At 41.8% G+C, this 21254-nt stretch overlaps 2 protein-coding genes across 6 annotated transcripts in view; one reads left to right on the plus strand and one right to left on the minus strand.

Moving 5' to 3' along the window:
* ZFYVE9 (zinc finger FYVE-type containing 9) overlaps positions 1-19423 on the plus strand; it is a 76179-nt gene extending 56756 nt beyond the window's left edge. For all 5 annotated transcript variants that reach the window (XM_082766088.1, XM_082766090.1, XM_082766087.1 and 2 more), the window contains 9 exons: positions 5549-5773; positions 8253-8335; positions 9069-9173; positions 11612-11762; positions 13204-13284; positions 14201-14363; positions 15176-15281; positions 15534-15710; positions 16480-19423. In XM_082766088.1, the coding sequence (XP_082622214.1) occupies positions 5549-5773; positions 8253-8335; positions 9069-9173; positions 11612-11762; positions 13204-13284; positions 14201-14363; positions 15176-15281; positions 15534-15710; positions 16480-16641 (1253 nt within the window). In that variant the 3' untranslated portion in view covers positions 16642-19423. The remainder of the gene's footprint in view (positions 1-5548; positions 5774-8252; positions 8336-9068; positions 9174-11611; positions 11763-13203; positions 13285-14200; positions 14364-15175; positions 15282-15533; positions 15711-16479) is intronic.
* Positions 18959-21254, minus strand: part of CC2D1B (coiled-coil and C2 domain containing 1B) — a 31022-nt gene continuing 28726 nt past the window's right edge. The window contains exons 24-25 of the mRNA XM_082766091.1: positions 21104-21235; positions 18959-20165 (exon numbers count right to left, since the gene is read on the minus strand). Of these exons, the coding sequence (XP_082622217.1) occupies positions 21116-21235 (120 nt within the window). The 3' untranslated portion in view covers positions 18959-20165; positions 21104-21115. The remainder of the gene's footprint in view (positions 20166-21103; positions 21236-21254) is intronic.

Below are 21254 nucleotides of genomic sequence, written 5' to 3' on the forward strand. Positions count from 1 at the left end.
GTGTACTCATGCCCCTCCCCAGATACTTCTCTCCTCAGAGTCTATTTTGTTTCTGGAGACCAAGTCCTGTCCTCTGTGCACTCAGCCATTTGCAGAACGCGATTCTGGCATGTGCAGGTAGCAGCAGCAGAGCTCAGGCCTCTGAGCCGCCAGCTGAAACATTTGGTCTGGATGCTTAATGTTTGCAGTTTGCCCTTCAGTTTCGTTTCCAGTTTCAGTGTGGATAAGATGTCAGTCGGGTGCAAAACCACTCTGAACCTTCATCAGTTGTCTTCTTAGGGGAAGTGCTCAACCTCAAGCTGTAGTCTAGTGTTAAGGCTTCCTAATTGTAAAACAACTGAGAGATTTTGAAGGAAAAATGGCATTTTTTACTATAGATTGTATGTATGTGAGGTATAATAAATTGTAAAGTTGTTAATTAAGGCAAGTATTAACTGCTGTTGTTTCTCTTGTTCTGTTTTTACTTTGGCACCTCCATCATCGAGCTCCCTGCTGTGTTCCCTTTCTTGTTTCGAAATTGAAAGCTAATGATTTCTGTTGTAGTTGTAGTAGTTGTACTGTTGTGGTAGTAATCCCATGATTATCCTTGTCTGTTGGCTATAAGCCTGGCAGGAGGTCTAGTGAATGGAAAAATGAGAACTTCTGTCCCTGTGAATGGGTACTTTGAAGCAGTTGGATGTGTTAATACAGAGCTGCCAGATACGCTTTAGTACATCAGCTCTGGTGGAATACAATAAATGCTACTGTTACTTCTGTAGGAAAAGCGCAAGTATGGCAGCAGCTTGAAATGGCTCTGTGATCCCCATGGTTCTGGGGGTGTTCTACCCCAATCACAGCTTTGGATATGTTTTACCCAGCCTGGTTTTATTAAGCTGGTATCTAAAACAGGTGAGAGCTATGGAGAAGTCCACATACATGTAGATATTCTGAACAGAGAACAGGTGAACTGAGTGAATAACACACCCCTGCAAGTGTGATATGGAAAGATGGGTACAAAATCAAACATATAAGGGAGGAGAGTGATTGTTTGGAAGACTGCCACAGTCTCGTCTGAGGAAGTTTTGGATGCTGGTGTAACTGCTGCTCACAATGATAGTAAGTGAAGCATTATGTTGTTGTTAATATGAGTAAGGCAATTCCAAATTAGTTGCTGATGTGTTTCAATGCAAAGATACTGAGTCTGGTCAGAAGTTTGAATGTTGAGTTTCATGTTTTTTTTCTCAATAATGGCATCTACTACAGATGTGTTGTGTGATTAAGTTACATCCACAGTTGTCTCTTCTATGTCTCTTTGTGGACATTTGTGTGGTAGGGACTGGGTTTGTGCTGCTTTCCTAAAGGCTATGTGCTCATTTGCTCTTGAAGAAAATCCATCTGGCAAGATTGATCCCAGGTGATTGATCCTTGCATTTCCGGCTGCAGGCCTAGGATGTCTGAACTTTCAGGATGTTGGCATGGTGTTTGGTACTTGGCAGGTCTTGGTTGTTACTGGTGGCAGTGGAATGAGGCCAGGCAGATGCAGCTTCCTCTCTTCCAAGCAACATATATATGCATTCCCTGAGACTGGATGCTAGTACCAGCTTTTTGACCTGGGATTAACCGAGTGGCATGGAGCATGTATCAGGAATTTAACTGCATCTGGTTTTGGTAAAAGCACTGAAATGGCTTCATTGTGTACTGAAGGCAGTAAACAAACACAGGAGTATTTTTTTTATCCTTCACCTTTCCTGGTATAAACTATTTTATTTGAGCCCAGAAGGGATTGCCAAACTGATAAGCAAAGAGCTTTGTTCATCAGAGGAAGACACCTAAGTGAAGAATTCACAACACACTATGGATCATTACCGGAGACAGTCACATCAGTGGATGCAAGTGTGTTTGTTTTTTTAAAGGATTTTGTAGATGTGCTTAAGATTTAAGGTCCAGGGTAACCTAGTATAACTGAGAAAGAGAATAAATATGGACCTCCTGCAGAGTTGCTTTAGCTGCATCATACACGCTTATGATGCACTTATACACTTCCTAAATAATATGAATTGGCTGGTGTCAGGGGCTGGAACATACTGTAAGGAAAGGCACCCTTCTGTTCACTCTGAGTTACTTTAGAAAGGAAGTTGTGATATTTTGTAAATGAAATTACATGGTTTTGAGAATGATAGTTTTTTTTTTTGATGGTTCTTCTGACGGCTACACTTTCTCTACAGGCTTCTGAAATAGAGTTCTGTGCTTCGAATGTGTAACAGTGCAGTGGGCGGGGTTTGACCTCATCAAGTTGCTAATAGCTGTCCTTTATTTAAGGTAGCATTATGATAGCTTGAAGTACTTTGCATCCACATAAATAAAAAGTGAATGGGAATTTACTGACAAATATGAGTATTTAGTAACTTACTGGTGGGACCTTGACTTAGAACCACCTTCAAAGACATGACAGGAAAGACTGTCAAACCCTGGGCAGGTCAGAAATATTTTGTGGGAGAAGCCCAGCTTTTTGACTTGCATTTGCTGCTTGAAAAGGGTGCTAGAGAGGTGTTTGGGAGAACACTCCCTTGATTGTTCCCATGCTCTCTGCAAAGCAGGCTGCATGGTCTTATCAATAATGACTTGCAGCACAACTGCATCATCCCCGTAGTTGGCCCTTTAATAGTGGTAACGTATCAGAGCTCATACTGCAGGCTGCTTGTGTCTGTAGGAATACCCCGTACTGCTGTGGCTTGTGGGGGCAAGGTGCTGAACAGCTCGGTGTAGGTTCCACTGAGGGGATTTTTCATATTTCTCTTAGCTGAAAAGCTTCTTGTTAAGGCAGCCCAAGCATGTGAGTCTTGAAGTTCCGTCTCCTGAAACGGAAAAAATAAGTAGTCGTCCCCTTCTGCTGCAGCACTTGGCATCAGTCACAAGTGGAAATGTCTGCTTGCTTTGTCATTCCAGTGGGCAGCACCTCGCCTCACGGATGGGGCTCTATGGCTTCCCTCTGCCTGGCCTCTTTCATGCAAAAAATAATTCAGAAAAGGGTCCAGTATTAATTCGTTTAGCATTTCATGCACTTAATACATTATGACCATGTCGTTGGAACCAAGAACCTCACCAACTAATTTTACTATCAGGCCTGTAGCTTCTGTTTGGCTAAGAACAGATGGGAAGGGAAAAAAGGAAATATAAATGAAGAGGAGATTATTGAGGGTAGGTGGGAACTGCTAAAGCAAATGAGTGGAGTTGAGATAGAAAGGTGCCAACAGCTATTTTAGATCAGAGAAAATCTTTTTCTTGAACACGAATTGAAGCATTGGGTTGCACTCACCAGCATTAGCAATGTATTCACCAAGCAGGCTGTAGTGTCACAGCACAGGCCAACAAAAATCTGTTTGCACAGGGTCTGATGTAGCTCTTATTAGTCATGTTAATCCTTTAGGTTAATGAATGGCTATTTTACACCAGGTATGCTCAGCTGAGCATCATGGAAGTTGTAACCACTGTAAGAGTTCTGGAACCTGGTCCAGGTTGATGGTGGCAGCTCTGCCTTTTGTGTATCTGCAAAATTAAAAAGTCAACTTCTCAGAATAGCAGCAAGCGATGAATGAGCCTGAGCATGCCATGGGGTGCCTGCACAGCTGAAGCCTGTTGCCCTTTACCAGAGAACTGAAGAGCTTTGTTTGTGCAGCACCTTGTGGGCACAACAACAACAACAAAGACAACTCCAGCAAGGTGCCCAGGAATAGCTGTACTGTTTTCATGCCAGGGCTGGCTTTGAGAGTGTTGCTGTGACTTGGGACTTTCACAGGGCATTCATGTAAGGGATGGTCTTGAAAGGACTCATTGGCTAATTTTTCCTTTGCTGGCCAAAACCGCACCTTCTGAATTTATTTTACTGCATTTGTAAATGCCTTTATATGATTTTTAGGCTGTTCTGCAGTATAAAAATTGAGAAGGCTTTACTTAATGATCACTTTGGTATTACTGAGGATGTCATAGTTGCATTTCTGTGACATGTTTTTACTTGAGACCTAGTGTTTGTGTGTCATTTGTCTCGGCATGCCAGTGTCTAAGAAGGAGAAAAACTCCAGTTACTGTGTCTAGTTTGTGTGCATGTTGAAGAAGGGGGACAGCGTTGCTTCCTTCTCTGCCTTCCCTTCCTTTGTATCTTCTGACTTCAGATACAAATGCCCCATTATGAGGTGGTGAGGAAGGAGCAGACACTGCTACTTAGCAGCCCCTCTGTCTGCAGGCTGTTCTGCTCATTATTTGCATGCTGTCGTTGTCATTTGATAAAAGGAATTACACTGTGGTCCTTTGCTCTGATGTTAAATGCTGCACTGGCTGCTGTAATAATCTAATCAACTTTCACATTCATTCAGCTGTTCCAGCATAAACATTTTTGGAAATTAAGGGCATCAAAGAATAAGAATTAGAGTAAAAATTAGTGGTGTTTCTCCCCTGTGTCTGTCTCGGTTGCATTTTACATAAAGTATACTAATTAAGCGAATACTCTTTTGTGTAGTTCTTAAAATGACCTAGATCTTCAATATGACTGAGCAGGCACCCCAGTGGTTTGACTAAATGAGAGGACAACCAGTGGGCATTAATCATTTGACCAGGCGCACACCTCCTTTAATCACAGTTGGGTCTGAAAGTTTGGTTCAGTCATCAGCAGCTTCTGCAGTGGAAATCTCGTGAGTGCCTGGGAGGTGCTGAACACAGGTTTTCAGTGAGCTTCTGTAGTGCCAGGGGGAGGCTGCAGGCAGCAGTACTGGCCTGAGCTACCCTTCCTCTTTCCTGGCCATCCCTGGGATGCACCATCCCCTCCATTTCACCTCTTTGACTACTTGACACAGGCAGATGACTGAAATGCTCAAGACATGTCTCCTTCCCTGCATGTTCCTCATGCTCCACCTGTTATTTTTTTAACTGAAATTAATTCACTGAACCATTTTTGCCAGCCATGAAGAAGCTGTCAAATCATGGCAACCTCAGTTCTCAGTCTGCTTTACCTCTTCAAGTATGTATCGGTTAGAAAATAAATAAATTGCTCCATTCTGAGACGTGTACATGTATGTCAAGGTACTGCTGTTTTCCTTGTAAAATGAGTAGGCATTGTACATATTTTGGAATGTATTGCTTTATACGTGTGTGCAGCTGGAAAGAAGGAGAAAAAAGGAGTGGTGGTGGGTTTGTGATTGTACGTACTGTCCTGGTAACGCTTGCAGGCGCGGCTCAGCCAGGCAGGTGCAGAAAAGAAGCTGTGCATGTTCCTACAAATCTGACTTCCTACCTGTAGCAGTCAGTGAGTATCTGTTATCACTAAAGGGGGATCAAGTGGTGATAACCATGGCTCTGATGGCTCTAGTACACAAGTTATTTCATAACAGATGGCACAGTTTTTCCCAAAGGGGACCTGAGCTCCTGTCTGCAGCAAATCATTGCTTCTTCTGTTAGTGGTAGGCATTAATGCTTCAGGAAGCAAAGTGAGTTAAATGATTCTTTTTCTCTTGAAAAACTCTTTAGATTCTTGATACAGCTCTCAGTCTAGTGATGTAATGAGTATTTTTGTTCACAGGTAATGTTGTGGGCAACCTGGGACACTCCTTTTTCAGCCAGAGCTTTCTTGGAAGCAAAGAACACGGAGGGTTCCTGTACGTTGCAGCTACGTATCAGTCCCTGCAGGACCTGGTGCTCCCAACCCCGCCCTACTTATTTGGCATCCTCATTCAGAAGTGGGAGACGCCCTGGGCTAAAGTGTTCCCCATTCGGCTAATGTTGAGACTTGGAGCTGAATACAGACGTAAGTAACACGTGCTCATTTGACTGCAATTATTTCTGCAGGAGAATCCGTTCTGATTTAGAGCACAAAGGCCCAGCCCTAAATTGCTACCTAGTAAAGTCACGCAAGCTTAAACGGGCAAGTAAAAATTGTTGTTGCTGGTGTTTCGTACCCAGATTGCATCCAGCTACTAGCACAGCAGTCCTGAGGTCTTTGATATGACCTACAGCTTTTTTACAGCTGTAAGAGTTGATCAGTGAGTGAGCTGTTCATGGAGACAAATCCAGTTCTGAGTAATTGTTTGTCTTTCACTTGGTGATCTGAAACAGGGTACTGTGGAGAACAAGTCTGATTTAGTTGGTGTGGTTAGGGCAAATGAGAGCCTTTGAGATGTTAGGTTCTTTCCATGCTGAAATGGAAGTGTGTTTGCTCTTAGGTTTGTAAAACCATGCTCATTATTCCGAGAATAACAATATGCTTGTGCGGACAACTGATGTGGCAATTTGTTAGGAAAATTCTGTTGCAAATAATAAAAACTAAGATGGAGAGAGTGTTTCAGCTAATTAAAACCTTAGCAGCTAGCATGGAATTAGCATTAAGTTATGATAAAATCTTTTTCAAAAGACACTGTCCATCACTGGAGCAAAGAGATTACTGGAAGTCTGACCACCATGATGGGCCAAAAATTTGCTGCTTTAATTGGCACATCTTGTAAATCGGAATTCCTACGTCGTTGTTAATGTTTTTTTCACAGGCACTTATCAATATTTCCATAAATTTAACAAAGGAATTTTTAGAATATACCCTACATTCATTGTTAAATGTAACTTGTGATGTGTAGAGAATGTCATTTGGGAATTTTCATAAAACACATGTTATTGGAAGGGAAAAAGGAAATCTTCAAAGCTTCCTTTCTGAGGATGAGGAATGTAGATTAAACTTGTCCAAACAAACATTAGTGTTAAAGGTGTGTACATTTTTGTGTGTATCCGTGAGGTTTTTAAGTAGTATATTTATTCCCATCAGTATTTAGAAAAACAAACAAAGATGCTCATATTTTGGTTGTGACATCTGTTTTTTGGCTGTGACATCTGTTTTTGAGCACAGAAATAAATGTTCTGATATTCACAGGCAGAAGCGCCTGCTCTGGGTTTAATGGGAAGACGGCTTTGAGTTGCTTTTATAGAAGCATGGGTTATACAAGCCGTGAGTTGGATTTGGGCATATTCACTTCTCCTGTGATGCAGAGCACTCCTTCAGTCCCCTCCAGCTAAGGGCTGCATTTGTGTCCCTGGTGTCCTTGGGTACATCCTTTTTTTTCTGGTGGAATTTGTCAGATTCCTGCCACCCATCCAATTCTGTTGGATGTGCAGCAGATGAGTTGCAGGAGTCACGCTGGGTTGCTAGATAGCCAGAAAATGGCTGCTGAGCATCTGCAGATCAACCAGACAGCTCGAAGGCAGGGAATGCAGCATGTCTGGGATGGAGCTGAGCTGCTGTATGCAGCCAGGGTGGCAGACACAGAAAATTCAGCACCTCTTGGTGCATCAGGACACCATGTCTAAGCTGGTCAGCTCTGCAGTGTGTGTGTAGGAGCTGTGATACTTTCCAGATGCCGCATCAGTGTGCAGAAGCTGGAGTTCATTTCTATATGGAAATCCTGATGATTTAATTCCAATTGCTGAGCTTTTGCAGCCCCTTCTGACTGCAGTGGGAACTATGAAGATGTACAGCATTTTGGAAAATTGGGCTGGGTGGTTGCCTGAGCATAGTTTAGGAACCTTCCTTCAAATACGTGTTTAGAAGACCTTGGCGTTACATATTACTGCGTGAGTCATGTTTCAAGCTCTGTTAGGGCTTCTGCTGCAACATAATGTAATGTAGCCAGATCCATATGCTACACAAGGAATTGCATCAGAGGTGTTTTACAGGTATGGCCAAGTCAGCCAAGGAATGCAGGTATTCTGCATTGTTGACATACTGTAAATGTCCTTTTAATTTGTTTTTACATACTCCTGTAGAGAATTTGCCACACTTGTATGAAATTATGAAAACAGAACATGAAATAATCTCAATATTATTACTTGAATGTAACATGCCAGCAACAGAACCGAAAGGCTTAGGATGCTATAGTGGAGAGTGGTCATAAAAAAGGGAGAAGATGTTTCTAAGAAGTATTTTGAAAAAGGCATTCAGAAAAGCCATCTTTGCAATCAGGGTTCAGGTCATGAGGTTCAGTCTTGCAGCATGGCACTTAGCTTTCCATGTATTTGTTCTTATTGCATCTAGTGTGGTGGGCAAGGAGCCATGACCTGTGTGAGGTGCATTGTGATGTTACACTCTTCTTCGCTTTAGCTTTTTTAACTCTGGCCTTCCTTCCAATCTCTTCTTTTGCTGCTGCTTACCACGTTCAAGTGAGGAGCTTGTATTTGAGTCTGTTTTTTTCAGAATCTCGGTATGCAAAGCTGAATTTGACTTTTTCTGTTTTATTTTATCCTAGTTTATCCATGCCCACTTTTTAGTGTCAGATTTCGTAAGCCTTTGTTTGGAGAGACTGGACATACGATTATGAACCTTCTTGCAGTAAGTGCTGAGACTCAGCTTGTACATTCCATCGGTGTGCATGGTCACGTGGGGAGAACTGGACTCCTGTTGCATGTAGTAGCTGGCATGCTTAAAAGGTGATGAGAGGAGGTAGTGGGCATTTGGGTGAATTGCCTGCTGTTACTGGTATTGGAAGTTTGATTTTGACAGCAGGTGAATTGTAAAAAGGTTCCCAAAACACCCCAAACCTGGTGACCTGAGAATGTTTGGATCTGGAAATAAGTGCAACAGTTGCTCTGCTTCCTTCCTCAGAAGTGCTAGGTCATCACAGTGTTCAGTCACAGCTCTTGGCTATACAGAGCTTCAACTAAATGAACTTATCAGCTCTTCCTGCTTTGCTAATATTTTCAGTATAGAAAATTCTCTTGGATGCATGACTTAATCTCAGTGCTAGAAAAAAAAGAACTAATAATGCTGTCCAGTAACGTAACAGAACACAGAGAACAAATTTCCTTGTATTCAAGGCTGGAGAACATTAATTTTGATGAAAGAAAATCGGTGAAATGACTAACGGGCACAATGATGGTTTTTCATTTGTGTACTTTGATTCTGTAGGTTACAAGCTGGGATGTTTCCCTCCCTCTCTGCTTTCCAAGTCACTGATGATAATTATTTTAATGAGCTAATTGTTGGTCATTAGGAAAGTTATGAAACCTACAGTGTTAATTACGATCATCATGCCTAACTTTTAAAAACTTGTTTTAATTACCAGGACTTTAGAAATTACCAGTACACGCTGCCTGTGGTCCAAGGTTTAGTGGTTGATATGGAAGTCAGAAAAACCAGCATCAAAATTCCCAGCAACAGATACAATGAGGTAACACTTAAAAGAAATACATTTATTTACAGTTTCTTTGTGGTTGGAGGACCTGAGATCTAAAGGAATTTTATTCTCTTTCACTAGGGAAAACTGTCTCAAACTCAGATGATAAATGCATGATGCACACATTTCTTGAGAGGAAGTGATGGTGGCTCTGCAGGAAAAATGCAATTCAGTTCAGTGTTAATAAAGCTGGAGATTATTTCTTTTTTTCTTCAGGCTTTTTAATTGTTTACATATAAAGCGTAAAGAGTAGAAAATATTAGAGGATTGCAAATACTATTTTGATTTCAGCAAGTAAGTTGACAAATTTTACACTTGAGGTAAACTAGGAGGAAAAAGTGCATTAACTTTTCTCATCTATGTTGTGTGTGTGTATACTTGCAGCATTTATTCATATTTGTTGGATTGCTGATTATGTAAAATCTCTCTCTGCATCTAAATGCTACACTTGATTTCTAGTCTGAGAAAATCAATTAGTTTCTTTAGGATTTAGTGCTGTTGAGAAAGCTGAGTGACAGAATATTTGAACAATAATGAAAGAGGGCAATGGAGAGAGTGATTAATTTTGTGGTCTGTCTGAACAGGAGGGGGGTAAATGTGGTATTTTGAAACCAATCAGAAGTAGGAACAAGAACAAAGCTCCTGGGCAAAATGGTATTTTTAAAAGCTCTTGTAGTATCAGAGCAGAATACAGCTTTATCACATAAGAAAATTCCCCTGCAAGAAGCATTTGAGTAAACTAATATTAAAAATGTTTTTATGGAAATTCAAAACAAGGACACTGATGAAGGTTCAGTTAAAGGGTGTATTGATTCTTGATGCTGTTGTGAGAAAATGGAGAAGGTCAGTGAAGTCTGCATGCACTAGATATGTGTTGGTACATGTCATAGTTTCAGCTGGGATAGAGTTAATTTTCTTCCTAGTGACTGGTATGGTGCTGTGCTTTGGATTTAAGAAGAAAATAATGCTGATAACACAGTCATGTTGTACTTATTGCAGAGCAGTGAGCAGAACAACAGCACACAAGCTGCAGTTCAGCAAGTGTTAGTTGTGCCTGATGTTTATAAGTCCGTTAGCGTCAGGCTGGTATTAGATATTGCACTAGGCTGGACTCAGAGAAAATTCCCGTGTTATGCAGCATAGCAGAACCATTGTGCTTGGGCTTTTTCTCCGATGTGAAGTGAGGACTCAGCTTTTTAAAAGGAGAAAGTGTTATTTATTTAACATTATTGCCTGCAATCCAGTTGAAAGGTTGAATTGCTAGAGATTTTTCATCTGAGTGTAGTTTGAATTAAGCTGGATTAAGCCACCAGACCTTTACTTTTTCTCCCAAGTAGAGCGATATTTAATTAGGACAGTGTCACTCAAACTGTCTTGAAAATGAAAACCTCATTTTAAATCTATTGCATGCATTAAATGTGGAGAATTCAGACTGCAATTAACAGATTAAATATTAATCTCTAGTTTTTCTATTAAATGCATATTTTTTTCTTCAAAATGATTTTAGCTTTCTATAACTTCTAGTGATACTCAGTTGCCTGTCTGAAACTATTTAGTCCCTCAGGAAAGACAACTGCCCTTTTTTTAATGAGTTGCCTTGTTACTAAATACAGTTGCCATGTCCAATTGTTTCTCGTTATGCTAAAAGCAGCTGCTGGACTCCATAAAGATGGCTGCTGTCGAGCTAAAATCTTGTTTCTGGAACATGACATGATAAACTAGATAATGAAATACGCTGCTGTCTAATGCAAAATCTTAATTAAGTTTCCTCCCCAAACATTACACCTGTGCACATTTGTCAATAGTGAGCATCAACTAATGTTTCTGACACTGTAATTAAGGTTTTATGTTAGACTGAGGAAGATAAATGTGTTGTGTGTAGCGTGCGTGCTCTCAGCTACAGAAAGCAGAGGATGGGAGTCTGAGCGCTGTTCAGAGATGTCAGCATTTTCCTTCTCTGCAGGGTTTTCACCGGAGAGATGTAACTTAATTAGCTTTCTTTTTTTTCCTTTAAGCAAGTATATAATTTTTGGTTTTGAAACTAATTCCAGATATAGGCGACTCCTTCAGTTTTCATTTAAGATTAAAAATCTCATAGTCTAAGACTACACGAAGAGAGGAGAAAATGAAAGAAGCTGTTGTGTTTTTTTACAACAGCTAGACAAGGCAGTTTGGCAACCTGTAGGTCATCTGTCCTTTGTACCAGTTATCTTAATTACATGAAAGGTGACACTTGAAAGCATCTAGATGATATAAGACCTGAACCCTCTTTTCAAAAGCAGTTTATGGTTCTAAGTGCTTAAGTCTGTCCAGCACAGGACTATGAGCACTCCTGAGAATCTTTCTCTGTCTGATTAAACTGTTCCAAGAGTCACCTCTTTATGGTATTGCTCGACAAACAGGGTAAAAATGGTAAACCTTTTTGTTTGCAGATGATGAAAGCCATGAACAAATCCAACGAGCATGTTCTAGCAGGGGGAGCGTGCTTCAACGAGAAAGCAGACTCGCATCTGGTGTGTGTTCAGAACGATGACGGGAATTACCAGACACAGGCCATCAGCATCCATAATCAGCCGAGGAAGGGTGAGGACAGGGTTCACGAGGAGGCTGTTCCCTCATGGTGCTCTGCATGACTTCTTTTTGCCATACTTATGCCATTACAGCATGTGGCTTTGTGAACCTGGCGGGGTTGGTTTGTATTTCACTGTTTTTGCTAGAAGTTCAGAGAAAGTAATTGTGACTACTGGTGTTCCTGAATGGGCAGCTTTGTGAGTTAGACCTGCAACACAAGGGACAGTACCACGTTGCTCTGTATGCCCTTTACTGCCTCAGTGCTTTATTCCCCTTGCAGAATCCACGACCTCAGATGTCGAGGGGCATGCTATGCCATTTGTGTCCTGTGTACAGTCCACATCACACTTCCTAGGTCAGCAGTGCTGTTCTGAATTTGTCTGAGGTGTGCTGGCAGCTCCGTAGATCCAGCAGACATAAAATAAAGCCCCCAACAGCTTGCTCCCTTGTAAATACGGTAATGCTGCTTGCACAATACAGCTTAGGACGTGCGGTGCTCCAGAGGTCGCAGTGCTGTAACTGGCTGAGGCAACACCTCGACATTAATAGCAAGAGCAGCCTTTGGCGTTGTTGGAGCCTGGAGGTGGGGCTGTGGTTGCCTGTGCTCTACCTCTATAAAACTATTTCAAAGGAGGAAGATGAGGTTTAGTGGGAGGAAAAGGTGGACAGGAATAACCAATAGCAGCAGCTTTCTAACAGAGCATCTTCAGGAAGCTCTTTGTGTTCACTTCAGTTAGACTGTCTAGTTTCCAGGCTTTATGCTTGGTACAAAAGGCTGAAATGATGCAGCAGCAGTGTTCTGAGAATGTCAGTACTGGGGTTTTGGGAAAATTTCTGACAAAGACATTTATGAGAACAAGCAAGACAGAGAACAGCTTTTGTTTGGCAAGTATCCCCATATCCAGGGAGTATACTGGCATGGGATATCCCTCGGGGCTGGTAGTCTTACCTGAGTTCTGCTTGTTTTACATATGGGATGAGCGGAGGGATTTCCAGCACGTACTTCATGATGCTCAGTGATCATTTAAGAAAATCTTATTTTAGATCAGCTGGCTTTGAGCTGTGGTCTTTCCTGGGGGTTGGTGTCAGTGGGATCCATAGGCAGCTCACACAATCTTAGCCAGTTGTGTGAGAACTTCTAGAAGTGAATTATGTAACTGGTTATCCTAAATTAATAGTCCTGAAACAGAGGCATTTGTGGGGAGAGGGAGTCACAAAATATGAACATGTATTAATGCTGACAGAACTACTGTCCAGTTTAGAAAATAACTGGATGATTTGCCCTTCCATATCCAAGTGTGTAACGTGTCAAAGTCACGTAACTCTGAGCAGCATTTGTTCTGATTTAGAATTAATCGCCTCTCTGGATGATAGAGCTGTGTTGTCTGATTCTCATACGAGGCATTGTTTTGCTGAAAGCCTCACTAAATCACTCCTGTTGTTGTTGTTGCAGTGACTGGTGCCAGCTTCTTTGTGTTCAGTGGAGCTTTAAAATCCTCTTCAGGCTACCTTGCCAAATCCAGTATAGTAGAAGGTAAGAACTGAGCTGCTTGCTGCAAGCCCACTGCTTCCCCTCTACCGCTGCTCAGCTCTGTAGTTATCAGGGCTCTGCTGTTATGCCTTGGGTATTGGAATCACGCTGCTGCTTCAGCTTTATCTTACTTTTTAGCCCAGAAAACTGCTTCCTTTAATGAGGGGGAACTTACCCAGATGCTCTAGGACAGGGACACAAGAAAATGAGGGTAAAATATGAAATACCTGGCTTGTGATTGTGGTACCAGTGTACTGGTTGGGGCTGAATGAGGAAATTGTGAGCCTAAGAAATACGGAATGTGTAATACACAGACCGGGAGAGGAAGCCCCACTAACCTTACTGTGTTCCCAAATAGTTCTGCATTATGTACGGTTATGAATGTGCATTTATAGGTTACTGCGTGATGCGATGAGAACAAGAAAAGTCAGGATCACTGTTGTGGTGCCTCTTGGTTTTGTTCACCCTTCTGTTACCACGTGTGACATGACAGAAAGAAGTCATGACCATACACCAGACTGAAAACTGTCAGTGCTGGAGTGCTGCCTCTGGTGCCAGCAGGAGTGGTATCTAAATGGAGGCAGTCACATCTGGTTTCTGAGTGTTACCTGGAGCAGGTGTCAGTTTTGGGGCAAACAAACGTGGATGTTTATAGAGCTGACTTTACCTGGTAAATGGTCTTCATGTTTTATCCTTCTTTTTTTTTTTTTTTTTTTTTTTTACTAATCAGCATCCATCAGTGTTGCATGTTTTAGGAATCTGAGTTCAGAAATGGGCTTGCATAGTGTTAAAATGGATTTTTAACTTTTCTATTGTTTGTAAGAGGAAGGATGGAAGGATGCATTTATTTTTTTTTTTTTTTAGTAGGATCTGTTCATTATGGCTTATCTTGGCTTATGAGGATTTTTTGGTTCTCTAGATGGAGTGATGGTCCAGATAACTGCTGAGAACATGGACTCTTTGAGGCAGGCCTTGAGAGAAATGAAAGACTTCACCATCACTTGTGGCAAAGTAGATGCTGAAGATCCTCAGGAACATGTTCACATTCAGTGGGTAGAAGATGATAAAAACTTTAGTAAGGGGTAAGCAGAGGAGCAATCGCTCAACATGTTTGACTGTATTTGTTTAAAACTTTAATTGATCTTATGAGGTGCATGGGCCCTCAAATCAATAGGAATTACAAGCTTGTGGCTCTGTTTTGAGTGACAAGGTGCAATTAAACATAATGAGACTAGAACTGAGACAGTAAAGCTTTGGGGCATCAATTTAGAAAGCTGTCAGTGCTATGGATTCTTTTTCCATTGCTAATATCCAGTTACTGGAAACCACTAATCTGGCCCCAACACTCAGTGCCGAACCCTGCGTGTCATGGTCACATTGCACTCTTGGTGCTTCGTTTGCATTAAGTAGTGCTGGAAGGAAAACTGCTGAACACCAACAGCACATTTCCTACCTTGATAGTTCAGCCAAAAGAAAAGCGTGTACGGCAGCATAATTACTTATGGTGGTTAAGTGTTGTTGTGACGGGTACAGGCGTTAAGGAGTCATCACTCATCATTATGAAGGTTCAGGCCTAGCATCATCGGCACAACTAGCAGGGGGATGCGAGATCACTGGTTTTGGCACCCTGAGACAAGCCTTTGTTCAGGGACTTCTCTTCTGAGGCTAGTTTTGGTCTGTGCCCTGTTAAGCTGATGCGGCAAGTTGCTGTGCAGCAGTAGTTCAAATTGCAGAGCACTGCAGTTATGACAATAACCTGCAGCAATCCTGTTGGGCTTTGGTGTACCAGAGGCACTGCTTTTTGATCTGTGACATACTTCTCCTCTGCAGTGTTCTCTGTTCAACTTGTATCTTTGGTTAAGTAGGAACTTACCACTTTCCCTCCCCTCTGCAGTGTTGTAAGCCCTATTGATGGCAAATCAATGGAGTCTATAACGAGCGTGAAGATATTCCATGGCTCAGAGTACAAGGCAAATGGAAAGGTCATTCGGTGGACAGAGGTAAGTCACTCAAATTGAGTTGCAAGTAAACTGACACTTAGCACTTGGGGACTGCAACACAACTATTAAATATCTGTTGTTTGGAAGATGTTTTGTTTGTTTTCCCTACGGTGGCTTGTCTTCAGAAGCTTTTACTTGTTTTCCCTGAGAATCTCTTCAAGTATTCTTTCATAAAAAGTTTAAATGGCATCTCAGTAACATAACATTTGGAGTTTTCTAGAAAATAATATCTCAATTAATTCTTTCCTTAAGGTGTTTTTTCTGGAAAATGATGAGCAACATAATGGTCTGAGTGACCCAGCTGATCACAGCAGATTGACTGAAAATGTGGCAAAGGCTTTCTGCTTAGCTCTCTGTCCTCATCTTAAACTCTTAAAAGAAGATGGAATGACTAAGCTTGGGCTGCGTGTTACTCTCGACTCGGATCAAGTAAGTCTTGAATAGTCTGTTTAATAATTGGGGGGTGCTTTGTTGTTTTTTTTCCCACAAAACCAAGGAAAACTATTCTGTTGGTTAAAGTACCACCACTATCAGATGCTAATCTAGGAGTGCTGTTATTTGGTGTTTTGGGCCATCAGTTAAAACAGGAAAGCTACTGCAGCACACAAGTAAGCAGCAAGGCCTGACCCTCTCTATGCCACTAGCAGCAACTGCTGGTGGTCAGAGACCTGTGCACAGCCCTCAAAGGTGGAGGCTTGCCACATGCTGCAAAAAGACTCTAAGCTCGCCTTTCCACCAGAAGTTAAAGATGGGAGCAGATTAAATGTATTCTTGGGTGAGCATGAGACGTTGTGCCCAAGGACAGCCCTTCTTAGAAGATCACGTTGCATGGGAGGCAGAGAAAGGGAGGGGAGGTCCTCTTGACAGTGCCCTACAGCAACCGCTACAAGCACAGAGACGTCTCTTGGCAAGACAGCTACAGCCGGCCTTGCCTGGCAGTGGAAGTGTTCTCAGCATTACCCTGCTTTTAAATACTGCATGACTGAATCTGATAGCGCGCAGTGCAGGTCTTGCTGATCTGAAAGATCTGCTTTGGTAAAGCAGCAGGGTTAAGAGTAAAAGCTCCTTTAGTCTAGGCAGTGCTTGGGCAGCTGGAGCAGACCAAAACCAAGTGGAGAAGCGGCTACATGGCATTCAGTGACCCAGAGCCTTGTATCCTAGTCTGTGCGAAACCCACTTGTGCTTTGTGTTTCTTTAGGTTGGTTATCAAGCTGGGAGTAACGGACAGCCACTGCCCTCGCAGTACATGAATGACCTGGACAGTGCCTTAGTTCCAGTGATTCATGGAGGGGCCTGTCAGTTGAACGAGGGGCCAGTCATAATGGAGCTCATCTTTTATATTCTGGAAAACATCTCATAAGAGGACTTCATTTTCTGTTCAGACCTGTTCCAGCAGCAGTTGTATCTGAATCATTTGCACTTTAAAACTGGAAAATTAAGCTTTTGGTAACACTATTAAGGGGATTGGGGGGAGGGAGGTGGGAGGGACAGTTGTTCCATAATTCTAAATCTTCTATGCATTGTCAACAACCAGAGGATCAGGGCAGCTTCTATACTACAACATGGCTATGCTATCCTTGCAGCTAATACACTTCTGTTATTGTTTAGAAAAATGCTCATGTTTAAAGACTTACAGTCATGTACTCTAAATGCTCAAACGGGTGCAAAGATCACTGGGGCATAAATAAAAAGTGAAACTCCAATCTTGTACTGGTTGTAGATGGACAAGTAACAACAATCAAGACCTCCATTCTGACCTCATCATAATGCCGTGTTTGATTATTCTGTAGACATTAAAAAGTAACGTTTACATTATTTTGACCAGATTATTGGTTGAAAGCTGTTTAGGGTAGCCTTTGAGAGATGTGGAAAAATTACCTAGCCATAATGACGTTTGTATGTGAGTCCAAATGAGAAGGGCAGGCATCTCTCTGGAAGCGGTATTATGTAAACTGCAGCTTTGTGTGTGAAATAGGCTAGTTTACCTTTCCTCCCCCCATTTACTATGAAAAAACTTGTCACCTTGGCAGACTTCTGTAATCGCCTAGAACAGCTCTGCTATTCTCTACTTTGTTTACAAATCTGTATGAAGTTCAGATACCTGTCACAGGCAGAGGAAATATTAGCCCTAAAGTGCAGTTATTAATTCATTCCTTTTCCCCAGTAGGTCCTGCTTTTTAAAGAGAAGTAACACCCAGGGCAGCTTTAAGTCTCCTCCCTGCTGTATGCTGTAGTGTAATGCTAGTGTCATGTACTACAAGACAGCTCGCACTTCATATTAGCAGCACCATGTAATAGCTTACCTGTGATACAAGTATAGAGTGGCTGTTTTTGCATGTTTTGCTGAAAAAGGCTTTCTGGTCAGCTCTGAAAACTTGCACTTGGCCCAGTGCTCTTGGCCTCACCTGCGAGGGCATTAGTAAGGGAAGCAGCTGCTCACGTCTGCCACAACCTCGTGAAGCTGGACTTGAGACTTGGCCAGAGGAGGCGTGGTTCCACAGTCTTAGTGAATTAAATCGTCTCCATGGACTGCTGCTAACTAGTGGAAAAAAAACTCAAAGCAGATTTGTTGAGCCATGCAAAGCAGTTGTTGAGTCTCTCCCAGGGAGGAGATGAACAATCTCCCCTGCTGTCTATACAGAAAACTAATTTGGAAAGGGAGGTACTATTTAGGGTTAACACAGTTACCTCTGACCTTGCATTGGCCCTACTTGCAGTTGGCTCTGGTGGATGCAGCGGGGAGTGCTTGGTTTCTGCTGTATGTGAGTCATACAGGTGTCCTTTCAAATACCAAGGGAAGCGCAAGGCTACTGTGAGGCTGATGCTATGTTTTTTAGACGCGTATACAGCATTAGCTGGGCAAACAAAGAGGTAACTGTACACATAGCAATGTATTTTACATAAAGACAGCACAGAATATGTACAGAGTGCATTGGTGAATAAATGGCTACTGCTTTAAAAACAACAAAAAAAACAAAGTCTTACAAATTTGTAGCAAATTACAGCTGTCACCACCAAACATTTGGAGAAGAAAGGCCACGGTACTGGGGTCTAACTCCAGAAACAAAAGCTGGCCAGCAAGAGGTAGCACACTAGAACCACTCACCCTTTTACATGTACACCCAAGTAAAACCTTACCTCTGGCGTTTGGGAAAAGGTGGCTTAACCATTCGTGATCAACAAACCTTAAGCTATTACCCAATCAATAAAAGCCTTCCTACGTATTTGTGCAGTGGAGCAGGACTAAGGTTACTTTCAAACTCCCTTCTGCACACTGCACCTGCACACTTCAGGACACAGCGCAGCACTACATGGTGTAGGCAAAGATTCGGTATCTGGAAGAGAGTTCCATAAACTAAGGAAAAAAAAAATCCTTCTAGAGACTGCACTCCAGCTTTGCCACAGCAGCAGCTTCCCAGTTACCTTAGTTGCATTGTTATGCTTAATGATGCAGTAAAAGAGGTGAAAAAAAAAATTATCTTCTCTTCCCTTGCCCCAAATGTCATTTAAGTTTGGATTATGTTTGTGCAAAACACTATCAACTGGTGACTGACGTTTGCTTCAACCATAGCCTTTTAAATGACCTTAATTACCACGTTGTTAAGAAATGAGTACTTGTTTTAGAAAAAAATTGTACTTTTAAAATTCAGTTAGTTAACACTGCAAAAAACTGCATATTATATTTTTATTTTCAACATGTAGTTTTGTATATTAAATTTATTGAAATTAAAAACTAAATACTGTATTGTCTTCATCTGCTCAGGAAGACAGAGGCAGCGCTGCCTTATGTGTCTGGACTCCTTTCTGCCTACAACCTCGCCCTACCTAACAGCTGGCGCAGCAGCACCCCCACTCCCCAGTGCAGGCACATCCTCTCCTCTGAGATCAGACCTTTCTGTTAGCTCACAGAGATTTATGAACAGAAACTTATTTGGTACCATCTTTTGTATGCTGCTAATTAAAAGCATTCCTGAAAATGGTCGTAATCCAGTTTTCTACACAACAACGAGTGGCTGTTTTCCCATCACCTGGAAGAACCACAAAAGGCTATTTTTGAAAAAACAAAAACAAAACAACAACAAAAAAAAACATCTGGGAAGCAGCAATCTAGCATACCTTTTTTTTTTCTTTTTTTTTTTCTTTTTTTAAATAAACCAACAAAGGAAAAATAAAAAGGATGAAGGCACAGTACCCAGGCTGCACTGGAATAAGCAGTGCAGCAAGCATGGCAGCCAGAATGAAAACATAGATCTGCAAACACCTGCTGCTAAGACACGTTGTGTCCTTTTCTCCTGAAAGGCAGGATCCTGAGAAGTTCAACTTCTTGTTGCAGCAGCATGCACACAGGAGGGGGGGGACACTGCTGCTAGATTTCTGCCTGCGCTCTCACTCATCTATTTCAGGACTGATACTGGGCGGGGGGTGGTGGGAACAACAGGCCTTGATAAGAAAGGACACAAGGAAACGGTAGCAAACTGTCTGCTGTACCGTGTTGGGTGCTCGTACACATTTAAAAAAATAATAATTAGTGAAGGTCTTACCTGTGAAATGACTGAAAAGCTTTTGCACTGTCTTGGTGAATTTTTTACAGGGCTAAACCTTTCACACACCACTATGCATAGTTAATGTAACATTCATCCTGGTGCTACGTTAGTAGTCCCACATTAAGGCAATTCTGTCTATTTTGTGTAGACAAAGAACAACACCCTGCAGCAGCAAATTTCCAGAGCCTTACAGTTGCCTTAAAGTTGTTAATAAGCACTATGGCTGTTACCAAAATAGACATTAGGTTCAGTAGTGCATTCATTTAACGTCTTTGGTGCTTGCAGCTAGCAGCATCTCCACACACGCGTCCATCCCACACCTCTTAGCATTCTTGTGGATCTGGGAAAGAAAAAAGAAAACAAAATTGCTTGACAAAGTATTAGCAGATAAGTAGCAGTAAGTACAGTAGCACATTAAACAGCAATTCTGCCACGTGTCTCCAATTTGTGTTCTAAGTCCTGGAGAAATTAAATTATGTCACTATATAATTAAAAGTGATTTTAAGACATAGATGACAATAGATGGAATTAGAGTCAGCTGGATTTCTGGTACTTATTTTTCAATAATCTTATGCAGAAAATCACTAATTATTTTTTAAAGAAGAATTTGTGATACCTAAAAAGCAGAGGTTGAGAAAGGAACACAAGCAGTTTCCATAATGGCAGGGCTGGCAGAAAGAGGAAGCTGACCTTGTTTTCATCCTTTGAACACAGCCACATTGGCAGCACACAGCTTTTCTTCTGTACTGGGTCAGAGCACGGTGGGCACCAGGCACAGTTCTTTAGGTAGCCTATATTCAACTCCAGATTCTCCCTCCCCAAAACTCTCAAGGATCCAGAAAGAAGTTGATTACCAATAGAGATTGGCTCAGATGGAGCCAAGCATTCAGAACTTCATGGACCAAATGCCCTTCTCTAGCTTCTTGTAGGGGAAGAAAGCTCCTTGCTGACTATGAAGGGTTCCTTGTAACTAGTAAGGAGGGACAGAAAGCGCCTTCCAAGGGGCTTGTCAATCCTATTTTCTAAATATCCTTAATGAAGTTGATGCTCCCTGCATTTCAAGTGATTGAATAGCACCTCTGATATACAAACCAGTAAGATGAAGATTCTGTAACTTCATTTCTGAAATTGTATCAGCTCACCACTACAACTATAAAGATGAATGGTATTAAAGCCATGCAATTAGGTCAACGTCAACAAAAGACTTAATTCCATGCAGAGTTTATCTGTAGCTCTGTCAAGTTCTGGCCAGACCATCTTCAGATGCCATATTCATACCTCATGTAGGAACTAGTGTTCAAGGACCAGCCAGTTTTCTGTAATTGTTTGAAGATCCTGACCGCTGAGGGGCTCCCTGAGTCTCACTTTTACCTCCAGTTTCCCTCCAGTGGGTTTCCTGCCATCAAAAATCTGAAAGAACCACAAAAAG

Source organism: Aythya marila (assembly GCF_965140915.1).
Source record: "Aythya marila genome assembly, chromosome: 8".
NCBI lineage: Eukaryota > Metazoa > Chordata > Aves > Anseriformes > Anatidae > Aythya > Aythya marila.